At 33.8% G+C, this 27,991-nt stretch overlaps 4 protein-coding genes across 7 annotated transcripts; 1 reads left to right on the top strand and 3 right to left on the bottom strand.

The window, feature by feature from the left end:
* Positions 1-857: 857 nt before the first annotated feature.
* Positions 858-2,581, bottom strand: LOC105161211 (uncharacterized). The gene has a single exon (XM_088879901.1). The coding sequence runs from the start codon at positions 2,335-2,337 to the stop codon at positions 1,114-1,116; it is 1,224 nt and encodes a 407-aa protein (XP_088736027.1). The 5' UTR covers positions 2,338-2,581; the 3' UTR covers positions 858-1,113.
* An 8,898-nt stretch (positions 2,582-11,479) lies between these two features.
* On the bottom strand, positions 11,480-15,186 carry LOC105161155 (putative disease resistance protein At1g50180). The gene is made up of 2 exons (XM_011078756.3): positions 14,122-15,186; positions 11,480-13,472 (listed from the first exon to the last, which is right to left on the bottom strand). The coding sequence occupies exons 1-2, from the start codon at positions 15,008-15,010 to the stop codon at positions 11,623-11,625; spliced, it is 2,739 nt and encodes a 912-aa protein (XP_011077058.1). The 5' UTR covers positions 15,011-15,186; the 3' UTR covers positions 11,480-11,622.
* Positions 15,187-18,836: 3,650 nt separating this feature from the next.
* On the top strand, positions 18,837-22,051 carry ABCI1 (non-intrinsic ABC protein 10). 3 transcript variants are annotated; one of them, XM_020693109.2, is made up of 3 exons: positions 18,837-18,963; positions 20,077-20,189; positions 21,055-22,051. In XM_020693109.2, exon 3 carries the CDS (start codon positions 21,165-21,167, stop codon positions 21,852-21,854), a length of 690 nt encoding a protein of 229 aa, XP_020548768.1. In that variant the 5' UTR covers positions 18,837-18,963; positions 20,077-20,189; positions 21,055-21,164; the 3' UTR covers positions 21,855-22,051. The 3 variants fall into 3 exon arrangements, with proteins under 3 accessions (XP_020548768.1, XP_088735568.1, XP_088735569.1); XM_088879442.1 differs by lacking the exon at positions 18,837-18,963 and adding an exon at positions 19,660-19,814; XM_088879443.1 differs by lacking the exon at positions 18,837-18,963 and adding an exon at positions 19,671-19,819.
* A 1,384-nt stretch (positions 22,052-23,435) lies between these two features.
* Positions 23,436-26,022, bottom strand: LOC105161210 (plasmodesmata-located protein 2-like). 2 transcript variants are annotated; one of them, XM_020693514.2, is made up of 3 exons: positions 25,203-26,022; positions 24,655-24,774; positions 23,436-23,570 (listed from the first exon to the last, which is right to left on the bottom strand). In XM_020693514.2, exons 1-3 carry the CDS (start codon positions 25,942-25,944, stop codon positions 23,563-23,565), a joined length of 870 nt encoding a protein of 289 aa, XP_020549173.1. In that variant the 5' UTR covers positions 25,945-26,022; the 3' UTR covers positions 23,436-23,562. The 2 variants fall into 2 exon arrangements, with proteins under 2 accessions (XP_020549173.1, XP_020549174.1); XM_020693515.2 differs by lacking the exon at positions 24,655-24,774.
* Between the last annotated feature and the right edge of the window lie 1,969 nt (positions 26,023-27,991).

Here is a 27,991-nt window from a genome sequence, read left to right as displayed (position 1 = left end):
TTTTTATAGCCAAAAGAGTTTAAACTTGGCTTATATTTTTTCAAAGTGGGACAATTAGCTTTGCTTAAACTTTCCCATCCTATATTAATTTATAGTCAAAAGTGTTGAATTTTATTTTATACCTTTTTAATGTGAGGCAATAAGCTTGGCTTAAATTTTTTCATATTTATAGTTTAAAGTGTTTAAATTTTGCTTCATACTTTTTCAATATGGGACAATAAACTTGGCTTAAACTTTTTCATATTTATAGTTCAAAGTATTTAAGTTTGCTTTATATTTTTCCAATATAGGACAATAAGCTTCGTTTAAACTTTTCTATATTTATAATTTAAAGTATTTAAGTTTTGACATATACTTTTTCAAAGTGGGATAATAAGTTTGGTTTAAAATTTTCATATATATGTATAGTATAAAGTGTTTAAATTTTCGCTTATGCTTTTTGAATATGGGATAATAAGTTTGGCTTAAAATTTTTATATTTATAATTTAAAGTGTTTAAATTGTGCTATACTTTTTTAATAATGTGTGACAATAAGTCACATCTAACTACTAATTTGGTTTAATAAATTGGTATAAGAATTTCTTGATATGTTACAAATATATATGCATGTATATTATATATTTCAATTAATCAATTTTTTAAATTCGATCAAATTAATTAGACCAGTAATTCAATAATCCAATAACTTATTCAATTCAATCACCGATTCGAATTTTTAAATCATCCGACAAGAGGAACACCAACAACTTATCATGAGATCCCTTAGATTTAAACAATAATAATGATGCTACAATAATTGTCAACCAAACTATGGTGAAAAATATATTACATATATATAATTAATAATGGAGAAACTGATAGATGGGCTGTTATCATGGGCATTAACTAAACTTATCCTGCCCACAATAACAAAAAGAAATTGCAGTTTGGTTATCTAATTTCTTCATCACAACTCTAATAAATGAAATAAATTTTTGCTAAGAGTCATTCTCCACTGAATCAAAACATGGAAATATCTATTTCTCCAAGAAAAGAAAAAAACAAAAAAAAAGACATGGAAATAGCTGCTCTCAAAACATCCTCAGAAAAACAAAAAGATATATGCAAATGTTTTAATTAGTGGAATTTGCATCAGTAGTGGGCTTGTTCTTTCTTTTACTCGTGCTATTACTCGGTTTATTACCACTACTTGGATGTTTACTTGCCCCGCAAACTATTGTGAACTCGATTCCATAGACCAAACAAGAAAACAGGCCCCCGTCAGAGTTCCTCCTGGAATGCCTTTTATTCGTCGACAACTCCGAATCATCATCGCAACTTTCCAGGTCAGTATGCCCATCAGAAACCTCCCTTCTCCACCTTTCTCTACTGGTTCTAGTTCTGTACCCTTTGGCCTTGGCTTCCTCAATCGTCAGCTCCTCCAGGATTGAGCTGCTTGTGTCGTCATTTATTTCTAATCTTATCTGGGTTGCGGGCTTCACCGGCAGCGGTGGCTGCAGCTTCTTGGCTAGCTCAGCAGCCACGATGGACGCTGACGGCCCAACATCAGAGCACAATTCAGAGCCATTCACCATGGAACTTTTGCATACTGATCCATTGATGATCGAGCCATCGATTACTGATCCTGGTTTTAGTGCGAAGTCATCGGTGTTCATCTCGGATCCTACGCTCAGCGAGCGCCAGAGCTGGATTTTTCTTTCGAGTTCTTTCTTTTCGTCTTCTCCATCTTCGTCGTACTGCGGCAGCTCCTGCTGCAGGCTGACAGCACCCGCTTTTTTCTGGATTTCATCATGGAAATTGTCGGCGATAGGATTGAGCGGCATGCTTCTCATGGTGGTGTCGAGGAGGGATACTCCCATGTTGAGGATGCCTTGTGGGGCTCCTGACGGGCGACGCACCTGGAGGGCAATGAATCTCGTGCTCCTAGGAAGGTTCTGCAGTGGAATTCCCGATGGTGGAGCCAGGAGGTCACTGATGAGAACCCGCACGGTCCCTACAAGGACGTCCCGGAACCAGGAGACCGTGTAAATCTCCACAGTCATAGCCGAATTTTCCGAGATGAGGGATTTGGTGTCGACACGAAACGAAAACTTTTCATTCCATGTGGGGTGAGTGTGGCCCTGCTGATCCGTTCTGGTGGTGAGCTTTCGGTTAGGATTGATCCATGCCACGGCATACGTGCGCATCGATTTGCAGACGGGAGACAGGTCTTGAGCAGATATCAGGCTAACGTCGAGGAGCTGGAGTGGGGTGGGTGGCAGAGGTGGGTCGGAGATACACGAGGAGGCAGCGGTGGAGCTGGCTGCGACGGTCGGAGTTTGGGTTGTGGAATCCATCCGCCCTTGGTGACAGGATGGACGAAGGAGGAGATGGGAAAGGGAGAGAGCACTGTCTAGTTGTTCTGTTGAAGACGCACGGTGGGAAGGTGGTGAAGAAGTTTTGTTGTTGTTGATGATGTTTCTTGACCATCGCTTGTTGATGTTGGAATTCTTGCAAATTGGTTGGCTTCCAATAATCAAGTAATTCCTTGATTTTAGCTGTAATTATCCTTCACCCATAAGTACTTACACAAGAAATTAACAACTTCTATTATTCATCTAATTATATTAATTAGAGATAATTACACTTTTATTTCTTGAATTTTGGTGTAATTATATATAAATTTTCTTTGGGTTGAGATCTAATATCTAGTACTATTGAGATTTACTTTTGTATAACAATGAGTTGTTTGTTTGGTCAAAATTCACTGAATTTGTTGATATTAACAAAAGAATTTGAATAAAAATTGATATTTACCCTCGATTGACTTATTGCAAGTCAAATAATTTTTGAAACTAAACTACCCTTATAACGGTGAAAATATAATTCCTCACATGCATTAGCGCGTGAAGATGTATGAGAGTAATTTAGTCATAATTAAATTATTTAATTTGCAATAAGTTTGTAATAAATCAATCGGAGTTAAATATTTTTCTTTAATTTTTTCTTAATATTAGCAAATTCGGTGATTTTTGATTAATGGAGGAATTTATTTGTTAGACGGATGCAAACCTTAAGTGTGTTAGATATAATTTCTCAAACCACAAAAAATCTACATATAATTATATCAAATCTTAAAGGAATGTAATTATCCCTATTAATTAATTACACTCTTTAATGATCATTATTGTATTACGTAGTACAGATCCATCTTCTTGAACTTTTATTTTGTGATTTGTTTTTTTTTTAACTATTCCTTTTTAATTTAAATTTTCCCGTACAGCTAATAATAAATTATAACTAATCAAATAAATTAAATGATAATCAAATAATAAATATTTGCTCGAGTAATCATTTTATTGATAAGAATATTATAGTCCACGGCAGGATGTTTTTTGATCCCATAACTTTCAAAATGAACACTGTTAATTACTCATATAAAAAATAATTCAAAACAAATTTACCTTGCCATTAAAAGACACTAAGAAAACATTACTATTGATTATGATTTTACTGGCTATTGATTGAAGTCGTGATAAATAGTTATTATTAAATACAATTAAACGACGAATGATGTAAAAACTTAATTTATTTACCATAAAACCTATTTTTGTCATACCATATCTTTTAGTTATTTCAAATGTATTAGCCATGCACACAATCAACAATCATAGCCAACACGTATTGTATGACCGTGATCAATGACTTTAATTTTGCTATGATTATTAATTTTTAACCATAACAATTAGTTATTATTAAATGTAATATATTTTGTAGCAACGTGTTGGGTACTAGTCCGTCAAATGGCCAACTGGAGGGAAAATGTATCGTGATTTTCTTAGTCTCGTTAAACTATTTTTTTCTGTAGCAGTTCTGACCCCATCATAATTTAAAGGCAAAATATCACTTTTGGTCCCACTAGATAGGGCCATTTTCACTTGCAGTCCCACGCTTTACGTGTTCAACACATTTAGTCCCAAAATCCTATTTTTTTAACAGAAATAGTCCTATTCCGTTAACACTAACGGAGTCACGTGCAGTTAGTCAACTAGGGCAAAATATCACTTTTGATCCCACTAGATAGGGCCCTTCTCACTTGTAGTACACGCTTTAAGTGTTCAACACCTTTAGTACCAAAACTCTATTTTTAAATAGAAATGGTCTTGTTCCACTAACAACTAATGGAAACTTCACGTGTCGTTAGTCAACTGGCAGCTAGCTGAAAGAAAAGAAGACCATGCTTGTATTTAGTTTTTGGAGTACAAAAAAGGCGCCAAAAAAGTATTTTTTTTGCTATTTATATATGTAAATAACCCACAAAAACCACACAATATTTTTATCTTTTTTTCATCACTTAATCTTGAGAGCAATAGGCCAAAAGATATCACAAACATCTCAAAATTCCAATATTGTGTGATGTTTTAAGGAACAAAATGTTGCAAGGTATTGTAAGACTTTTTTTTTTTTTGGGTAAAGGTACGTTTTTATTAATTAAATAATAGTACAGTACAACAGTCAACTGGGTGATCCCTCGACAGGCCAAGGGATACGCCATAGTCTATAGAGAGCACATGTACTAATGGAACTGGGAAGATTAATACTCGAAATCCTCTGCCTAATCGTCAATAATAAAAAAAGCCAATACATTAGGTGGATGCTCAATGTGCTGGAACCGTCTCGAATTTCTTTCACGCTATAAATGCTAAATGAATGATCCAAGTAACGCTCTAAATGCAACGTTGATGATATGCTTCCCTCTCCATTTCTTCACTGCCTATTCCACATATGTTGCCCATGTTCAATTGGGCTAAGGGAATCGAATAATTTTCCGTATGACTGCAAGGCATCGTCTGCTGAAGCGGCATCGGAAGAATAAGTGAGAGTGTGTCTCGACTGCATCCTCATCACAAAGAATACACCCTCCAATGTGTGTGAGCCATGGTTTGTCCAGCAACACACGCTCCAACGCTCAATGCTAAAACTATAGATTTAATGATTTGTACCCGCCCAAAATATGATAACGATATACCCTCCCATCCGGCAATACGGGCATCAATTTTAGATAGGAGTGGCTGACAGTCAGAGATAGTCAATCTAGATGAAATTAAAGGAAGGCCCAAGTACCTCATTGGGAGATGTACCTCTTGAAAGCCCAAGATCGATAGCGATTGTTCTTTCCTTTCTTGTGCAAAACGGGATATAATAATGTGACTTTTGAATATTCAGCCGGAGGCCTGACCTTTCCGTAAATCGGTCCAGTTCCACCTTTAGGACTCTAACCGAGTCCATATCAGCTCTGCAGAAGAGTAGTAGATCATCCGCAAATTCCAGTTGGAATACCCTCGTTGGCTCACATCTTCCGATGAGAATGGTAAACATAATTGGCTCGCCTCCTCATTAGTTAGAATATGCCTCATCCAAGGTCTCAGATAGCTAATGTCCACCAATATTTGACGTCTGTTACCTCCAAGGAGGTTCCAATAATAGGATACAAACTCATGCACAATCTCCCCTGATTCTATGTGAGTGGTGCCAACCTCATCATTAATCTGCAAGATTCTCCTCACCATTGTAAGACTTTTGGGGGGATGTTTTGGCACGTTTTGGGTTTGTAAAGTGGTAGTATTTGGCAGATTGTAAGCATGCAAAGTTTCATTTTACAGCATATTTCATTAATGATTAAAATCAGTGAATTTCAATATATTTTCTATTTTTTGCAATTTAATGCTTTTGTGCAATTTTAGTTTTCGTTTTTATTGCTTTCAAGATTTATGCTTACACATTTAAACACAACATAAACTATAATTACTTGCAAAAAAGGCATATCCATTAGTCCTTTTACACATAATTCACAATTACTAAAAGGTCATCTAGTAATATATAAGAACATCCTTTTACACATAATTCATCATTACAATAGCATTCAATATTTCAAGTATTTTGAGATATTTGTGACATCTTTTGGCCTATTGCTCTCAAGATTAAGTGATGAAAATATTGTGTTGTGTTTGTGGATTATTTATATATATAAATAGCAACAAAATATTTTTTTGACGCCTTTTTTTTCCTCCAAAAACTGAACACAAGCCTGGTCTTTATTTTTTTCGCCAGTTGCCAGTTGACTAACGGCACGTGACAACTCACATGCTATTTCCATTAGTTGTTAATGGAATAGGACTATTTCTGTTAAAAAAATAGGATTTTGGGACTAAAGGTATTGAACACGTAAAATGTGGGACTGCAAGTGAGAAGGACCCAATCTAGTGGGACCAAAAGTGATATTTGACCCAGTTGACTAACAGCACATAACCTGTCACGTGCCGTTTCCGTTAGTTGTTAACGGAATAGGACCATTTCTGTTAAAAATATAGGATTTTGGAACTAAAGGTATTGAACACGTAAAGCGCGAGACTGCAAGTGAGAAGACACCTATCTAGTGAGACCAAAAGTGATATTTTGCCTAATTTAAAAACTAATTATTATTTGTATAATGTCTGTTAATTATTTTTTGAATTTAAATTATTATTTGGTGTGAAATATTATAATACACAAAATTTATTTATTTGAAATAAAAATATGGAGAAATTTATTTTTATATAAATAAAAAGTTAGTTATTAAATTATAATTGTTTGTGTTTGAGGCCAATTTTAATTCTTTTTTGTTATTTTTTAAAGTTAAATTATTATTTGGTCTGAAAATATTTTAATAAATCTTAACCACAAACTATGATACATAAATTCATTTTTTCGAATAAGAATATTATAAAAAAAAATTATCTTAATGATAATTACTTGTTAACTTACAATGTTTTGTATATTTAAGGTAATTTTAACCTCTTTCTATTATATTTTGAAATGATCCTTAAAATATTTTAATAAACTCTGATCATATTTTCTTTTTATTAAAGCTATCTATGTGTTGAAGATCAACACCAAAATCACTACTAAAGATGAGCAAAATAGTCTCTCTAATAGAGAGAAGTGAAAAAAATGAAGAAGAAGGAAGAAGTCAGTTGTTTATGAAGAAAGCCCAAAGTTGTATAGGACCTATCATTCATAAATCAAATTATTTGTAAAAAAAGCTATTGACATTAGTCAAAAAAATCGCATCAATTTTTAATTTTTGCCCTTCATTTAACATTTTTATATAGTAATTTTGTACTTATAAAAGAAAAAAATGTAATGATATTAACCTCACTTTATATATATATATATTATATTTATCCATTTCTAAGTAAAAAAATATTAAATATGGGGTAAAATTTAAAATTTATGTAACTATTTTACTTATATCAGTATTTTTCATCCAAACCTTAACAGAAGGGTGTCAAGTGTAAATTAAGAATTTTTGGAGGGAGTGTAAGTATAATTTTTAAAACTTACTTGAAGAAAAGTATAATTTAATGTTTTCATACTAAATGTAATTAAGCGAAAAAATACTAGATTTTTAGCATTTTACATTTTTGCATGTATATATAGGGCCAAATTGTCTGCAAAGTTCTAAACTATCCTATTCCTTGGACGTTTTTCTTCTTTTTAGGCTACTCAGTTAGTTGACGACGAAATCGATCTTCTTTTTGTGAATTTTAGTTGCGATTCAATTCTTTCAAATTTGAACCAATCATATATATATATATATGACAAATATAATAAATTTGTCGTATAATTGATGTATAGTTCAAGAGAAATAACCAATATATTTACTTTGTAATTGATTTAGTTCGATTAAACCTGATTCGAACTAAAATATTCCCTTTTTCTTTATTCAAGCTACATCTTTTTGCTGAAAAAAGATGGTAAGTAAGTATATATTACATTAATCTTGGGCATTGATGTTTGTCCAAATATGCACATTTCCCCGCTCGCTTAACCTTCCGAGAACGAAGAAAAATGAACAAGAGAATAATGTAGAAATTAGTTTTGAATATTTTCAAATTAGTGTTATATTCTATACATAACTTTATATATACATGTTACTTGCACGGAATCCATGCTGAGCAAGATAACATTGGTTGGTATGTAGCTAATATTCTAAGAACAAAATCACAACATTGGCTGATAGCCAAAGAACAAAAACAGGAATCCTGGAATTACAGAATACAATGTCACAATGACAATGTTAATCTCAGTATAAGAAGAAACATATAACCACCAGGCAAAAAAAGGATGAAAAACGGATTAAGGGGGGGGGGGGGGGGGGGGAAGCTAAAAATATGGAAAATCTTGAAAACGATCAAGTTCCCACACTACAAATGGAGATTAAGAATTCAAATGTAAAACCTGCGCATGTTTTCCTCAGGAAGGGTCATGAAGTGAACATTTTGTTTGCTTACATTTCTGTTCTTCTTCTTCTTGTTCTTCAGGTTCTTCGACCCGCAAAAAAAGCTGCACTCAAATCCATATGCATTGCCGAAACATGACATAAGCCCGGGTTTCTTGTCCGTTCGCCTTGGCCGAGTAGAGACGACTTTCTTTTCAGTAGTCAATGGAATTTGTTCCACTGGCGCCAGCCATTCTATTTCTGGGCTTTTTGGTTTGATCTGCACATTGTCTTCGCTTTTGTCGCCTGCTTCCGTCCAGTCCTCGAAAATTGAGCTCCCGTAGTCATTCCATTCGGTAACATAGAACCCCTTTTTCAGTTCTGAAGCCACCTCTGATGGTAAAGGCTGCATGTCAGAGAAGAATGAGCTAGAAGGGGTTGCAAGAGCTTTTTGGAGCTCAGATAATTCGGGCCTGATTGTTGTTCTGTTTTCCTGGTTTGCACAGATGCTCCCATTCTTGGATGTGATCTTCAGTCCTGGAATGCTATCCTCGTCCTGGGAATCTTCTTCCCTGACAGGGCCTTTTACTTGAACTTCATCTTTTTCAACCATATAATTGTTTCTCACTGACAGAGGGCTCATTTCGAAGCCTGGAATGCTGTTGCCATTTCGAATTGAGAAAGAGCTCATTCCAGCGCCTGGAACGCTGTTATCATTTCTTATTGAGAAAGGGCTCAGTCCAGCATCCGGAAGAGTGTTCTCATTTCTTATTGAGAATGGGCTCATTTCAGCACCTGGAACACCGTTATCATTTCTTATCGAGAAAGGGCTCATTCCAGCACCCGGAACAGTGTTCTCATTTCTTATTGAGAAAGGACTCATTTCTGCGCCTGGAACGCCCTTATCATTTGTTATAGAGAAAGGGCTCACTTCAGCGCCTGGACCGCGTTTATCATTTCTTATCGAGAAAGGGCTCATTTCAGCGCCTAGAACGCTGTTATCATTTCTTATCGAGAAAGGGCTCATTCCAGCGCCCGGAAAGGTGTTCTCATTTCTTATAGAGAAATGGCTCATTCCAGCGCCTGGAATGGTGTTCTCATTTCTTATCGAGAAAGGGCTCATTCCAGCGCCCGGAACGGTGTTCTCATTTCTTATTGAGAACGGGCTCATTCCAGCCCCTGGAATGCTGCTCAATGGGCTCATTCCAGCGCCCGGAACCGTGTTCTCATTTCTTATCGAGAAAGGGCTCATTCCAGCCCCTGGAATGCTGCTCAATGGGCTCATTTCAGCGCCTGGAACGGTGTTGTCAATGAGCTGAACGCCAACATTCAGAGTCCCCTGCAAATGGCCGGACGGTCGGCAAATCTGAAGGGCAACACGCCTGAAGGCTGGGTTCTTTTTAAGAGGCGGGGAGAGATTGTTGATGAGAAGGCGGGTGGTGCCGATGGGTAGGTCACGCAACCAAGCAAGGTTGTAGATCTCGATTGTCACGGCCGACGATTCTTGCTTTAGGAACTTCTCATCGACATGAAAAACGACCTTGTAGTTCCATGTCGGGTTTGTGTGGCCTTGGTGGTCGATCCTCGTGGTCAACTTATGGTCGGGTTGCACGTAGGCGACCGCAAACGTTCGCAGCATTTTGGACACGGGCGGAAGGTCGTGGGCGGAAATGATGTTGATCTCCAAGAGTCTGTAAGGGGTTTGAAGAGCCATGGTTATTGCGCTTGATGTGGCGGCAGCTGTCGGAAGATGATGGAAGAAACGTAATTCTTGTCGCCGCCTTGGGAGACGACAGGCCGCGAAGGAGAGGGAGAGAATGCATGTAGTTTTGTTATAATTTGGGTTGGTGAATGAAGGGTGGTAACCAAATGTTCTTTCTCTAGATAATAGGATTGCAACGGCCCAACATTTGTTGAGAGGGTAGTGTTTTGCCAGCTCCACAAATGCCCAAACTAGGAAATATATAGGTTTAAATATACTTTTGGTTTTACAACACTTTGATATTTTTATTTTTTATTTTGTTAAATTTATAAAATTAAAAAATTCTATCACTTTTTGATATTTTATAATTTTGATTTTTTCGGTCATGTCTCGGTTGTTCAGTTCACTTAATTGTTTGAGGCATGTCTCTGCAATTAACGTTAGGGGAAGCAACTTGGATAAAAATAGAAGTGAATTGGACAAAAAAAATGAAGTGGCTTAGACTAATCCTTTTTGTCGATAACCTTAGACCAATCAATTAAATATTAATTTATTTCAGTGATTTTTGCAAAATTTGGTGGCAAAATAGTCATTAATGTGAAATGTCAAACAATTATAGGAGTCTTTTGCAATCCGTAGAAAGAAAAATGATAAAAATATCTAAATCACGATATGCACGGTTTATTCCGACAATTTTTGTAAAATTTGGTACCGAAAGGGCTAAAATCACAAAAAGTAGAAAAGTTTACAAAATTATTTTGCAACTTTAGAAAAATAAAGAATAAAGATATCAAAATAGCAAAACCAAAAGACGATTACTTTTCTTGCTAAGTTCGTGGTTAAATGTAAATTAACAATATTTTTCACCATTTTGTAAGGAATTTGTGTTGTTGCTAATGACATTATTTCTTATAGTTCATGTTGGATATAATTGCTAATAGGTGTTAGTACAGTGTTTACTAACAAAAACGCGGGCCCGCTACTACCCCTACTCGACCCCATTGATCAAATGGACGGACATCAATTATTATTAGTAGGTGGGTCCCACCATAATTATCTACTAAGTTTTTTTTCTCTATTATTTAATGTTGCCATTCTATAAATTAAAGGACTAAAACTATATTTTTTACTGAGAGAGATGGACATGAACGGGAAAAAATAAAATTAAAATTGATGCTAGATGTTATTATCTATACGGTAAAAAATGAAATTAAAATGGGTGCTAAATGTTATCTATTCAAGTATTTTGGTCAATTCACCAAATTTTTATTTATATTTTTTCGATTCTTTCTATATGAAAGCATCGAGCATATTTAAGTATTTTCATAGTTGGCTAACTGGTTAGCAAATCTTAATAGAGGTAATTATAATTTTCGATCTAGTAGTAGGTATGTATTTGTCTAAACCAAACCTTGGAAGGTATAGATAAAATTGGGCAAAAGAAGTATGTTTAAATGTAGAACAAAACATTGCATATGATGATTTCTCATATGGTTTAACTTGGAATATGTTTGGTGGTCTTGGGAGGAAATATATATAGTAGAGGAACAATGAAAAGACCTGATCTTGATTTTCAATCTACAAATATGTATGCCAAGGAGCGTATAAAGACTCTTTGAGCATTCACAACATGGGGTGATGATCTACAAATATGCATGCCAGGGAGCGTGAATTACAATGTTAGTCTTCTTTATGGATTCCACGAATGAAGAGTAAGGCGGCGGTTAACGCTAGTTCTGTGGAAGGTCCATGCCATTCTGATATAATCAACTCAACAGATGGTATGTTGGAGATGATGTGCGAGTTGACACCTTGGAGCTTAGATGCAAGTTGTGGGGTCGTCTCCAACTTCAGTTCTTTTAGATTAGTCATGAATCTCAACTCTTCCGGGAGGCTCTCCAGAAGAGGGCAACCGATGATCTCCAGACGATTCAGCTCCAACATAGCACTTCTCTCCAGCTGTATATTCTTCAACATACTGAGGCTATTGAGAGAGAGGACTCTCAGCCTGGGGAACCCATCTCGTGAAATTACCATTTCATGACCTACATATGAATCAAGAACCAAATTGAGGTACAGTAATTGTGGAAGCTGCTGCAACACTGGCATCGGGTCTTCACGGAGAAAGGACGAATACAATTTCAAGTAAGAAAGATAGGGAGGGAAATTACTAGCACTAGGTAACTTGCCCACACGGTAATTTATCTTAAGTTTGCTGAGACGGTTAAGATTTGCCAGTTGATCCAGGGATCGAACATTTCGTTCCATTGAACCAATTAGACGTAGAGAGACGAGATTCTCCATCTTAGCCAATGAAGTACAAAGCTCGCCTATATCTAAGTTCTCCCCTAGGTCTATGCTCAAGATGTAAAGACTGGTTAACTGAGTTGCATGCTCTGGCGACCAATTATGCGATGGGATGTATTTAAGAGTCTGAAGATTCTTCAAAGTGTCCATTCTCAATGGCAGCTTGCACTTGATCTGGGACATGTAAAGACAGCGCAACTTAGCCAGTTTCCATATAACATTCGGCACTTCAATGCCATTGTTTTTTGCTATATCAAGAACCTCAAGGTTTTTGAGGCAACCCAATGACATCGGGAGCTCCTTCATACTGGTGTTTCTTAAGCCCAAGTACCTCAACCAAGTCAGTGCCCTAATACTATCAGGCAAATTTGTCACCTCAAAATCTTCAAAGTCAAGTACCCGAAGACGTCCAAAGCTCTTCCAATAAGATGGAATTTCATCAGCTATGCCTACTCCACGGATGAAAAGGGAGCGAAGACGCGTGTTTGAATTCCCCGAGATGGATCGTTCTGCACTACAGTAAACAGCAAGATGGCGGGCTTTATCCAAGGATCGAGAACTCCCCTCCCTCAGGATCTCAAAACTTATTTCTTCCTTTGCTTTTTTGATGGATAGATCGTGAAGAAGATCATGAACGTAACAGGTTTTAACCCTATCGCTTGTGCTCATCTCCTTCACTTGAACCATGTTTCGGTTTATCAACTCATCTAAATAACTTGTTGCTATCTCCTCCCTTGTTATCTTTTCTTCTCCTTCTATACCTTCTTGCTGGATCAAGCCCTGTGCAATCCACAGATTCACCAACTTACTTACACGGATGATAGAGTCTTCCTTGAAGAAGCCTAAGCACAAAAAGCAAGACTTGAGTTGTGGAGGTAACTCGTGGTAACTCAATTCCAAAGTTGGTAATATTTCGCTGCTTCCCGAATGAGACTCCAATCCTTTCAGAACCTTCTGCCATTCACTCATGGACGCTCTCTTTTTCACCAACAGGCCTCCCACGACGGTGATTGCTAATGGTAGACCATCACACTTTTCCACGATAGCTCTCCCTATATCTTCCAAGTGTTGTGGACATTTACTATTGATGTTGTCAATGAATGCCTTCTTCAAGAACAATTCCCAGCTCTCATCGAGGTTTAGAAAATTCATCTTGTGATTATATCGAGCATACTTTGCAATGCCCTGGATGCGACTTGTGAGCAACAATCTACTTGCTTTATCTGTTGAACAAGAAAAATTAGCTCCACCAAATGAAAATCACAATGTTCTCACACCGTACAGCTTTTTCACTCATAAAGTACCCTTTAAAACTTTTTTTTACAAAAAAAATTATTTTAATCCTTCATTTTTTATTGGGAAAAATATTATTTTAATCCGCTAAGTATGCCTAATTTTAAGTTTAGTCCGATAACTATATCTATTTTTGTTTAGATCCAATAACTTACGAAATTGCTTACTTTTAGTCATCTGACAAATTTTCGGACAATTTTTATACTTTGTTTCGGTATATAGCTACGGATACTTCTTAGATAAGAAATTCTTTTTAAGTTTAATATTATCTCAAACAAATTTGAAATAAAACATACTTTTGGTAGTAAAAGAAAAATAAAAAGGGATAAGTAAGAAGGGCATCTTTATCGTATCAACACCAAATTATTTCATAAGTAAAGTTTTTGTTACCGTCCAACAAATGCAACTGCATACATAATTTAAGGATTTAAAATATAGCAACCCTTAATTTTATAGTTCAACAAATTTTAATTTATTAGGGCCCAATAAAATTTATTAAATAAAAATGTAAGTTTAACAAATCAATGTGCAATGAATTAAGAAATGAATAATCTAGAAAGATGAGTGATGAATGCGTACCTTCATCTGGAAAAGCAGGTGCCAAGGATTCCCAAGCTTCATCTTGCCATACATCGTCAACAACTACGAAATATCGTTTGCCCTCAAGTTCTTGGTGAAGCATGTTCTTCACATTTTGCAAGTCCGATTTCTCCATGATCTCCAGCATCTCTCGCTGTTTTTCTTGCTTCACCAGCTGCAACATGAGACTCTTGATTATCTCTCTGGGGTTGAATTCCCTGGAAACGACAGCCCAAGCGCGGCAGTCAAACCGAGTAGCGACGGCCGCATGGTTGTACACTTCCCTCGCAAGAGTGGATTTCCCGATGCCGCCCATGCCGACGATAGTGGCGACGGAAAGCCCTTCCCACTTCTCCAAAACTGCTCTCTCTATCAGCTTTTCAACATCTCTCTCCAAGCCCACCAGGTGTTTGTCTTTTTGCCAAGGAGTCAATTGTCGCTTTCCTCCATCTTCTGATCTCCCCGACAAATTCATCCCACCACCCAGATCTTGAATCCCGTACCGCTGGCGGCTTACATCGATTGCTTGGAGCCGAACCCGGATGGATTCTATCTCTTGTCCGAGCCTATCGAGGTGGTAGATATGTTGCGGGAAGCAAGCGCACCTTCCCAGCAGCCCTCTGCTCCTTCTTGGATTCTCAACATTGAGAAGGAAGGCGTCAACAACGTCTTCTGCTTCTTGAGCCAACTCTCTGATGTCGGATATCCAGTTACGAATCCTCTCGTCGTCAGCTCCCTTTTCGGCAGCGTCTTTGAGGAAAGACTGCATCCTTTTCAACTCATCTTTCAGCCAATTCACCTGTCCCTCCACACCTTGAAGGAAAGCCACCTTCTGGATCGCAAGATTGCCCAGTGTCTCCACCGCAAATGAGACCGCCGCCTCCGCCATATCTCTGTCTTGCTCACTCTATGCTTCCTCCACTCCTGAATTTCTCTTAGTTGTCTTCTCATTTGGCCTCAATCACCAGCTTAAATCATTCAACCCGAGGCAGCAACTTGCTTATTTTTTAACAATAAAGTGGCTCTTCCAAACAAAAGAACTCCTGCCTGTCGCCATTATATTTAAACAATAGTTGTATTTGTCCTCCTAATTTACTAATTTATTTATACAAATTGGTTTTATTTTTGTGCAAGTTGTTCCTATATATTGACTGTTTTCGAGGCGTACATAGATGTTTTGAATCGGTGTATGTATAATTTTTTTAAAAATAAAAAAAAATTATATTAAATTGATGGAAGGTTGGAAATATAATTATCCCTTATACTTAATTCAATATAGATATATAAAGGACTCATCATGTGCTTTTTTTAATTATGTTTTTTTTTTTTAAATTTGAAGATGATGATGGAATCAAATCATTATTAATAAGTATTATTAATTTTGAACTTATAATTTAAAATAAAATACAAGAAATTAATATGTAATAAGTAGATTAAAAACCCACACCGGAACCAGTTATATATAACCTCTTAAATTATGAGAACCTTTTTCTTTTAATTTAATAATTACTAATCCATTTTTCTTTTTTGGTAATTTATTAAAGACTACTCCAGCTATACAAAATTATGATAGTTCAAATTAATCACATAGGACATCATGGATTCTGAATGATTTCCTAGTTTGGTGATAAAATTGAAGTTTAATTATGAACGAGTTCGATATGATGGTTTCAATTCATATTAAATATGTAAAAATTTATTTTATTTTATGAAAGTTTATTATAATTTATTTTATTATTTTTTATTTTTTTGATATATTCAGCGACCAATATACTTAATTTTACGAACGTTATGCGTGTCGAAAATGTTCCTTTTTAATATACTAGCAGCATACGCATGCTATCTTCGCACGCACAAACTTTTAAATGTAAAACTAGGTAGATACAAAAAATTCTTCTAATTGTAAACAAAATACAAAATTGTATATTCCTTACTTCTCCATTTATACATACTAAGAAGTATTAGGTGCAATGCAGGTGTACAAATGTATTTTTAAATATAAATATAAAATTTATTAGTTACTAAAGATATTAAACTCATAATTTTGTTTATAGTGATTCAATAGATTCAGGGTAATCTTAAGAATATTTTGATTTGAAATTTAAGAAATTAATTTGAATCGGAGCTTGAAACAGTTTATGTTCCGTCATTATATACGGCATTCCTAAACTTTAGAGACGATGGATAAAGAATCATTCCCAATTGAAACGGATATCGAAATACATTGTTGTTGACCGTTTCTGATAGTGTATTTGAATATGAAAATTTATTTATTTTTATTGGAACACGTTGGATAAGGTTTGGAATGGTTATGTATTTTAATTCCTGGTATTTTGCAACGATTTTTGTAATACTCATTGCTGAATTTTGAAATTCTATCTATTTGTATTGGTAATATATTTAGGAACGCTAATTGAAATTGTATAAAGCTTAATTTTTTAAATAATATTAGGCACGGTTTGTTTTTTATTTGGAACAGTCTTTTGTAACTGTGTTAGGAATATTTTTTGGAGCTTATGTTATGCACGTGTTGTTTTCGTCAAAACTTTGAAGATATTATAGCTTGGGGCTAAAAATTTAAATTTTTAGAGTTTAAAAATAATAAGACCAAAAGTACAAGAAGCTAACTTGTGATACGTAAAATGATATGCAGTAGCTTGGATCTTGTACTACTCCAAATTATTGATCTATTACATGATTTTTCGAACAATAAATAATTCTTTTTATATCTAATTAAATGATGTTAGTTAAAAAAAAAATACTACTTATTCCACTTTATAAATCATTTCCATAATATTATTAATCAATTTACAACTTTTTCTAGAATCATTTTGAACAACATCATATAAAATAACTTTAGATATGGTGGGTATAACAAGTAAAAACTAAAAAAAAGAATGAAAGAAATAACTTTATTTTTTTCTCCAAAATATGCACAATTATGCTCACTATATTAATAAAATAAAGCTCAAATCACTAAGAAAATAACTTCGAAAAAATATCAGTATCAAAATAATTAGCAAGTAAAATTTTCGTTGCTAATATAATTATTTAATAAATTTACTTGCTAATGAATTTAACAATAGAAATTCACTTGCTAACGGATTTGGTAATGAATTGTTTAAAATATATATTAAAAAGTATAAATTAGCAACACACACTTGCTTACTAGCTCGGTGCTGATTTTAGTATCAAATAGGGGTGGTAGATGAGTCGAGCTGGCTCGATTTTGAGCTCAAGCTCAGTTTTAGTTGTTCACCAGCTCGCGAGCTGGTGAATATTTTTTTTTATATATTTTTATTTTTTAATTTTTTATATATTTAATTTTATATTTAATATTTGATCAATTTTATAATCTAAATTGACCATATATTATAATTATTAATCAATATCATACATTTTATTTTGGATAATAATAAATTATGGTACTTTTATTTATACGTTTAATCTTTATACAAAAATAAATTTAAATCAACAACTTAATAAATTATAATATTTTTTATAATTAAAATTATTATTTAATATGATATATAGAACTTTATGTTATATTTTAATATATATTTGTATTACGTTAATATTTTTTAAATTGACAAGTCACTTATGATTTTTTATTATTTATAAATTTATGTCAAAATTTAGTAATTCCTATAAATTAATCTAAAAATAATAATAATAATAATAATAACAACAACAACAATAATAATAACGATGATGATGATGATGATGATGATGATGGTTGAACAATTCTAATTATTATTTTATTATATATATAATGAGATTAAAAAGTTTAATCAATAATTACGATATCTTAAAATTCGGACTCTTGATTCATATGAAATTTAAATATATACAAGACTCTAATATCAGACGGTATGATTTAAAATCACATGGTTTGATTCAACTATACGTCGTCTTGAATGATTACTCTTATATTTCGAGTACGATATCTCGACATCCGTATTTCGAATAAGTTTAAAACTTTACTAAATGTTTGTAAGTTTTATCATATCTAACGGTCTGATATGAATTTTAATGGCCCGAGTAACCCATGTTGTTCAACAATGTAAGATGATAGTTACATTAATGTTATACGAACATTTATAAATATGCAAATTTTGCAGATTGTGAACATATATTAATTTCAACTATATATATGTAAAAATTTTATGATTCAATCTCATGATTTAAAATAATAATAATAATAATGGTTGAACAATTCTAATTATTATTTTATTATATATATAATGATATTAAAAAATTTAATAAAAAATTACGATATCTTAAAATTCGAGCACCCGATTCATACGAAATTTAAATATATACAAGACTGTGTCCATTAGATCATATCAGACGGTATGATTTAAAATCACATGGTCTGATTAAACGATACACCGTCTTGAATGATTATTCTTATGTTTCGAGTACGATATTTCGACATCTGGATAACCAATAAGTCTAAAATTTTACCAAATGTATTTTTCTGTAAATTTTATCATATCTAACGGTCTAATCTGAATTTTGATGGCCCGATTAACCTATATTGTTTAACAATGTAAGATAATTACATCAATGTTATACTAACATTTATAAATATATAAATTTTGTAAATTGTGAACATATACTAATTTCAATTATATCTATGTAAAAAAATTTATGATTCGATCTCATGATTTAAAATAATAATAATAATAATAATAATTCAAAAAGTCAAAAACCCTCTCTTTCTCAATTCTTTCCCTCTCTTATTTCTTCCCCAAACCCATCTCTTAGAACCCTAGCCCCCAAATTCACGGCACAAGAAAGGCAAGTCGGCAACGAGGACAGCTACGGTGCGGCTTCCAGGTAATTTTTTGTTCTATTTTAACTTAGGCCATTGTCTACGGTTATGCTGTAGGTGCATCTCGTCTTACTTAAAGATCATCATGATTTGAAGGATCTATAAGTGTTTTAGATTTCTCTGCACTGCTCTGTGATGAATTGTAGTTATTAGTTGTGAGTTTCTGATGGATAAGTTGATATGAGAAACTTGAGAAATCTTGATGCTTTTGTGCCTGAGGTTGGGAATTGATCTATAAAAGTTCTCTGGTGGGTAGGCAAACTGGAATGGATATGGTTTTAAAGATATACAATTAATAAAAGAATGTGGCATTGTTGTCTTTGGGTTGATCGCTCGAGCTCGAGCTCGACTCGTTGCCAGGCCTAGTATCAAATACTTTTGTTTCTATTAAACTATTTTCTTTTAGTGATTAGTAAAAGTGATATTAATCTAAACAATTTTGATTAAAAATATTTATGAGAAATGAATTTAGAATAAATTTTCTTACTTGATAAATGATTTTCTAATTAGTATTCTCTATCATAATAATATTATTCAGAATTTATTTTATGAAATAAATAAGTATTGTAATTATTTAATTTATGGAACGTTTAATACCCTTATTGTACACACTACAAGAAAACGGCAAATGTGAGCGATGCTGAAATTAATAAAACCCACCCAACCCACATCAAATTAGAGGGTTAAGTTCCAATTTTAGGATCCAGTCAGTAATTTGATGTGCAACCTAAATAATTTGTGAAGTGGAAGTTTGCTTTGTTGTTCAAGACCAATACCTGATGGTGTTGATGTTGTTGTGCAAGTAGAGGACACTATTTAGCATCAGTAAAGCCAAGATAGATGGTTTCAAGTGAAGGTAAGGTAACATATGCAGGTTCTAGTAAGTTTTAGGTAGAATGAACAGTTGGAAGTTAGAGTGAACAGATTTTAGTGTAATGGATTTAGATACGGTGTGTGCGCGTCTATGAAAGAATAGGTACCTATTTCTAACAGTGTGTGCGTATGTATGTATTTCTTTTTCAATAAAATGACTATAGTGACTAGGAGTTTCTTTGACAACGTACCTCTCTCTCTCCTCTAACTCTCACTCCCTATCTCACGTCTAACTCTCTCTCTAGCGGCGGGAAGAAGAAAGCAGATTCGCTTGTTCGCATCTGGCTCTGGCTCTGGCTCGGGCTCGGGCTCCGGCTCCGGCTCCATTGGCACACCTTCTATCCGACGACATTAACAGGTAATTTTTGTTCTTTGTAATTTTTTGTTACAGATTGTAGGAGAAATTTTAATTGCTTTCAAGGTGTTTGTTAAAATGCCCGATTGAACACCCCAATGTTCTTCTCACCGAAATATTTACTTTTTTTGCTGAAATATGTTGAAAATTGAAAGACTTGGCTGATTGACATGCGAAACTTTTGTAATTTGTTAATTTGTCGTCGGTTTTCTCAATTGATTTGCTCCTCCTTCCTTGTTATATGCTGTGATTGAATGGTGGTTGAGTTGAAACAAATAATATAGGGATGTTGGTGGGGATGATGAAAGATTAGTAGAGGTAGTAGGAGTGTCTGCAGCCAGTCTGCAGCGCTTTATAAAGTTGAAACAAACTTTATAATGAAGAGATAGCATATTGCTGCCAAATATTGTGAAGTGAAAAGAAGCGCTTCATTTGGGATGTAAGCTCATACTTTTTCTGGAGATTGTCCAATTTCACGCATGGATTTGTGTTTGTTGTCTCATTTTTAACATTGCGGTCATTTGTGAAGTTGTGAAAGGGGTACTCTTTCTTTTTTTTTTTAAAATAATTTTTAGAAAAAAATGTTATCTCTTCATTATAAAGTTTTAGTGTTATCATTCTTGTTGTTCTAGCTTATAAGTAGAGTTTGATTTAGAATTTAAATTCTAGTTGTGAAGTGGATATTTTTTATGCATTGTCCTTTCTGTTGATATATTGCTTGATAACTATTTGAAGATATGCTTGAGCTGTTTGCATTTTCTTTTATGTAATTGCATGCTGTAGATATATATCAATTTGATTATAAACTGTGAACTAGCCAAAAATCGTCGTTTGTCCAGAAGATTATCGTTTGTAAATATATTGACAGGAAACTGTTTGATGGATGCATTGGGCTGCTGCAACCTTTAAACGTTCTGGGGTTGATTTAGTGAGTTACTCAACATCCTTTTGCTCCTGAAATTAGGACTTCTATCCTCAATGACTTTGCGGAAACCCCCCCTTCCTCGGCTTCTCCTGAACAACGTTTCTTGCATGAGAAATGCACAACAAATTCTGCGCCATGTGAATGTATCCATCCATGATGGAGGAGCTCTGGTTCTAACAGGTACGAATGGCTCGGGGAAAAGTACTTTCTTGCGTATGTTAGCTGGCTTTTCCAAACCATCAGCCGGTGAGATACTATGGGATGGCCATGATATTACTGAATCTGGTGTTTTCCATCAGTATAAGCTTCAGCTGAACTGGCTCTCCCTCAAAGACGCCATTAAAGAAAAGTTTACAGTCCTTGACAATGTTCAGTGGTTTGAAGTGCTTGAAGGAAAACAAGGGAAGTCCATACCAGCACTAGAACTCATGGGGCTTGGTAGACTAATGAAGGAGAAAGCGAGAATGCTCTCCATGGGTCAGCGCAAAAGGTTACAACTTGCTAGGTTATTGGCTATTGATAGACCAATTTGGTTGCTTGATGAGCCTTCAGTGGCCTTGGACGACGAAGGGGTGAGATTACTTGAGTACATCATTAAGGAGCATAGAAAGAAAGGGGGCATTGTCATTGTGGCAACTCATCTACCCATTGATATTGAAGATCCGATGATTTTAAGGTTGCCACCAAGGTTCCCAAGGAGGATGACTTTGGTTGACATGCTTGATCGTGGTGGATTGGATTAACATTATAGATGACATGGCTTGCAACAACCTGGTAATCCCATTAATTCAAGAGTATATGTAGGTTCATATATGTCAAGGTTTTGTAGCAAGGTCAACAGATGAAGCTGTTAGATTGCAGATGTTGTAGTGTTCAATAGCCATCCAAATTGATTACTTCCGTTGCAAACACTTGCAATTAAAGGCAGGTTTTCATTTTCCTGGCTCTGAGTCTTTAATATGTTACACTAACAGTATGTCTGAACTTCAATTTGTTTGGGGGGGGGGGGGGAGGCAGAAGGGACTACAAAATATCTAAAATAAGAAGCACAATGTTGTATCATTTGAAATGAGAATATTATTTTCTTCTGTCTCTCCTTACTAATATCCAAAGATTCAAATATGGAGTAAGTTTCTCTTTGTCTTGGTGAAAGGGCTTCATGTATCAGAGTTAATAAGAGATCCCAAAGTTATCTTATTAGAGGATTGATCGGCTTATAGGCTACGACATCACATAAGAGACAATGTTGCTTCTGTCTCTTAGAACAAAGGACTGCAGTAACACAAAGATTCTCAAGTTTGTTAGCAAATTTGAATGGAGAAACTATTTCTTAAATGAATCCAAATACGTTTAGAGTAACAATAGGAACAATACATTAGCAATGAAGACGGCACAAAGTTCTATGATAATTACTTACATATAGGACAAAATGGTATTAGATATAAAACTATTAACCTCTTCAATTATTGCAATTCTAGTTCAATTAAGATTGACATACATTTCCAAATTTATATAAGGGGTTAAATGTAATTTATCTATATGATATTGTAAATGTGTAAATTATCTTTCTATAAAAAAAAATAGCAATTTATCTCTGTATGTTTTAAAAAAATAAGAGGATAAATTGCTGCATTTTTAAAAATATAAAGGGATAAACTGCTAATTCTTTTTTTATAACGAGGTAATTTGTACATTTACAATATCACAGAAGGATAAATTACATCTTTCCTTTTATATAAGTATTTTTACTAGGTTGAAGCGCACTCCATGTGTGTGCATATTTTGAATTTTTATTATATTAATTTAATAGGCGAATAGCAATTTTACTCTCTGTGATATTAAAAATAAGCATATTACCTCCCTATGAAAAAAAATATAGCAATTTACTTAAAAACATAGGGAGTTAAATTATTGTATTTTAAAAATAGAGGGAGGTAAATCGCTATTTATTTTTTCATAAGGGGGTTAATTTGCTCATTTGCGATCTCACAAGGGGTTGCTTGCATTTTTTCCCAATTTAATTAAACATTGAAAGAGAATGAAAAAAAAAAACAATTATAAATAAATTATCAATATCGATAATTAAAGTGAATAAGAAAATCACGACTTCATTTTATTCAGTGCACGCTCTTGCAAAAGCTCTCTTCTTCTATTGGAATCTGTTTCGTTTTCTTTGGTGCTGAGGTCTGGTAATTCAGCAGCAGATCTCTTAGTTCAGTATGTTGAAGCAGGAAGGGAATGCTTAATTCCTCTTTACCCCCTGGTCTGGATGATGTTGTTCTTGCTGACTTTGTTAATTGATATCTTAGTTTTCCCCTCAAAAATATAATAAAATAAAATGTTTTATATTATTGACAACAGTAAGATCAAATATGGCATTACAAGTTCACAAATAAATAAAATTGGTGCTATTTCCATCCCCCAATATCACAGAACAGGACCCAACTCATTTCACCAATCTGCAAAAACAAAAAATTAGTCTAAATTAATTTTCTCTAGAGGAAATATCGAAATATATATATATATATATATATAGGAAAAAATGCAAGCAACCCTCTTGTGATATCGCAAAGGAGTAAATTACTTCCTTATGAAAAAACAAATACCGATTTTTCTCTCTGTACTTTTTAAAATATAATAATTTACCCCCCTATGATTTTTAAAATGAAGTAATTTATCTCCCTGTATAAGGAAGTAAATTGCTTCATTTTAAAAAGTATAAAGAGTAAATTACTATATTTTTTTTCATATGGGGATAATGTGCTCATTTTCAATATTACAAAGGGGTAATTATTGCTATTCACCCTATATATATATATATCCAAGAAACAAAAAAAAAGACTGCATGTCATCTTGCTTGCTTGCAACATACATATTGGGTATAGCAGCTTAATAATAATAGCAAAGAAACCACATATTTTATATAATGGAACTCAAGAGATGTGAGGCTAAATTGAACTAATAGATTCGAATTTTGATAAATGGTTTCTAAGGACTCAACATCAAAATAATTTGAATTTTCTGGATATTAAATAAAATATAGTTAAAAACTAGAGTTGAGAGATTTAAAATCCTCCGAGTTTACAATTATTCAAAAGATTTGGAGATAAATGCAATTCCAGACCTGTAAGTTATATAGGAGATGGCAATTTTCATCTGTTCAAATTAATGCAATCAGTTCTGTAAGCTTAAAAATTATTGCAATTTTAATCTTTTTTCGATCAATTTTGACTACAGAAAAATTCCCATCAACACCTAAATTGTGACTTCCGGTGAATTTGATGAGATTACGGTCCAACATATTATTTTGTTTTTAGAAAATGATTTCAAAAGACTTAACATCAAAAGAATCTAAAATCTATCAATATTCAACAGAATACAGTTAAAATCTTAGAGTTGAAAAGGATTTAAAATCGATTGAATTTACAATTGTTCAAAAATTTAGCAAGAGAGTATTTATAATATAGAAGGAAAAGTTTAGTACTTTCCTATGAATAATTTTCCAAGAAATAACTTTACAGTTGCAAATACTTCGACACTTACCCTCATTTTTCTTCCTACATGACCTTGCAAAATAACACAAGCCAAGTCCCAATAGTAGTGCAGCTAACCCGCCAATGAATATGGCGACAAACTTAGGAGAACCGTCTCTAATACCGTCGTCTGCAAATGCATAAAGAGATAATTATTAAAATAGATAACATAATTAAAGTACACTTCTTCTCTTTTTTTTCTTTTTTTTTTTTTTGAACATTTTAGAGTTGATCTTTTAGCATTGTAATCTCATCAAATTTGGGAGGAGAAAAATTCTCTTTTGATGGTAGTTATATTTCTTCGCGAAAAAACTATTACGCCAAATTTTCTTTCAGAAAAAGTTTTTGGCGGCGATCATGGCCATTCTTTCAGAAACAGTTTTTTGACGGCGATGTGATGGCCACATGATCGCCGCCGTAAAAAACTGACCAAAAATATATATTAAATGGAATTAAAAGTAAAATTAGCCTAATTTATAGGGAAAAAGAAATGCTATTTCCCAGTGAACTCAACATGGTGAAAGGGAGAGAACAAGAGAAATGCAGCTCTATTCATACCTTCAAAAGAGTAACTCCCAAAGCCATGACCTCCGTTGTATTCATAGCTGACAAAGCAGCTATCCAGATATATTTCTCCTGAAACTGTATATCTGCATTCATCCTCAGCAATCCGGGCTGCACTTTCAACGCATGCGCCACAGTCACAGGCCCGCAAATTCCCTGCACACTGCCCCACGACGTGGATTGCTTCGTATGTCGTCTCGCAGAATCCATTCCCGCTCACAACACAGCTTTCCAGGGCTGCAAGTGCTGCATATTTCATCTCCTCAAATCCAGTTTTCTTAACTCTATGTTTGCTGCAGGCCTGATGGAGAATTCGATCAGGCCCGGGATCCACCTCCGCCATGTCCTCCTCCTGATAATGAACATAGCAGCCAGAAAGCTGGATTCTTGCCGGTAAATTTTTCCCGCACAGATCTTCTGACAGAACCTGGAAATTCCCCACGCAGCTTCTGCACTCGTCCGGGCTTAAATCGTTCCTGCACTGAAACCTGCCTGAAATCGCAGTCTCATCATCAGCTACGATGGTTTCAAAGAACCTGGATTGTGAGGACTGAGCTATAAATTCTTGAAACAGCGTGGAGAGTAACGACGAATGAGCATTATTTAAGGAAGTCGACTGGTTTGAACACTGGTTGTATATTAACTTATGATGGCCATCTATGATAAGGGTGTTGACAGATTGTAGCATCAGAACAAAACATAGGATCAAAGTACAAGAATTTGCTGATGAATCCATGTGGGCTGTGTCTGATCATTGATTCTGGCCTGATTCAGTCCTGATTTCGTTCTTTAAATGCGATTTGGTTTAACTTTCCGTTGAGAAAATCAGCATCGACTTTAGTAAAGCTGCAGCTGTTTTTTGGTTCTTTGTAAGGGTTTTGGGGATTTTTCCAGCCTAACTACGTCTAACATTGTGGCAACTTGAGATTATTAAACCTCAATCCCCTGGGATAGGTATTGTTGAAAAGTGGGATGGGCTGGTGAATTTTACTGTGATATGAGTTATTTAAATAATAGAATAAAAATAAATAAATTAATAGCAATTTATCCACTGTGATATTGAAAAATGAGCACATTACCCCTTATAAAAAAAATTGAGCAATTTACCCCCCTATACTTTTTAAAATGAAGCAATTTACCTCCTTATACAGAGAGGTAAATTGCTTTATTTTAAAAATCATAGGGGGTAAAATTATTGTATTTTTAAAGATACAAGAAGGTAAATCGCTATTTGTTTTTTAATGGAGGGTAATTTGCTCATTTGCGATATCGCAAGGGGGTTGCTTGCATTTTTCCAAATTAATTATAATATATTTACTTGAACTTTTTTTATTTGAGTAACTCAATCTACCAAAATTCAAGAGGAATAATAATTTGATAAAAATCAAATCTTCATAAAGCAAAGTAAACATCTTAGAATGGTGTATCAAATACTTTATTCAACCTTATAATAAAAAGTAAACTGTGGTTAAAGCAATAAAGATCATACGTTTTCGAGTACTTCAGCAATGGCAGTTCCACTTTTGGATTGAGGAAGCTGTTAATCTATGCTCTATTATACCTTATTATTAAGTGAGAGCACCTTTTTGATGTCTCACTCTTTATTGGTATGCTAATTTATATATTTTTTAATATTTAATTTATTTATTTATTTATTAACTTTTCATCCTTCCACTCTTCTAAACCCTTAAATTGCCCACTCTTTTCAACTTCCACCAACTTTAACTTCTTTAATTTTTTTGTTTAAATATTCTTATTTTTCTTCAATTAAAATATATTTTAAAAATATAAATTATTGGTTAAAACTTTTATTTAATGATGCACACTCAACACACACTGGCTTCTGATTGAACAAGAAATCAGTACTTTCTTGTTAGGTGTGACTTTTGAGGAAGTTTGTGACTTTTGAGCATTAGGGTTTCTCATTATTCTTTTCTTGGGAAGTTAGCATTTTTTATTAAGGGGATAATTATACTGCCATCCTATAAGGTTTAATATAGTTACAAATAAATTTTTTATAATTTTGAAAATTATCTTTACTATTCGACCCTAAAGTTTGTTTTCGTCTAATAAATAAATCTATTTATTATATAGTAAAATTTTGCAATTTGCTGACATCACAAAAAAAGTTGAATGACAATTTATATTTACCAACGATTGATTTACAAATTTATGTCAAACAAATTTAATCTGAACAAACTGCCCCTATAAGAATAAAGATGTACATCTTCACATACATTAGCGTGTAAGGATATGTTAGAATAGTTTGATCAATAATTATTTATTTAATTTGCAATAAGTCAATTGAGGGTAGATATGAATTTTCGATTAATTTTTTTGTTGATATAAGCAAATCCCATTAACAAAGAAACATTAGGTACAATTAAATTAATTTTTTAAGTCATATAAAATTTATGTATAATTATATTAAATTTAAAAAAAACGGTGTAATTATCTATTTGCTGTGAATGTAAAAAATTAATTAATTGAGTAATATGGAGGAAAATGAGAATGTATTTAATCTATGGACAGGGGACTTGTTTCGATGGTAAAGCTGATTGAGAAAAAATAATAATATGAAGGAAATGTTTGCAAAAAATTTTACTTTTAGAAAAGTAATTTTTGTAAAGAAAATTAAAATTAGTTGTAGTAAAATTTAAAGTGGGTATTGTTTGTAAAAAAAAATGAAAAGTAGATAAAAGTTAAATTGGAAAGTGTTTGAAAAAAATTACTTCTAAAATAGACTTAATTGATTAAAGACCGTTTTATCCCTATGTCTTAAA

Source organism: Sesamum indicum, linkage group LG4, assembly GCF_026168435.1.
Source record: "Sesamum indicum cultivar Baizhima isolate 11 linkage group LG4, ASM2616843v1, whole genome shotgun sequence".
Taxonomy (NCBI): Eukaryota; Viridiplantae; Streptophyta; class Magnoliopsida; order Lamiales; family Pedaliaceae; genus Sesamum; species Sesamum indicum.
The sequence above is the reverse complement of the archived record's forward strand: the minus strand, read 5'-3'. Positions and strand labels throughout refer to the sequence as shown.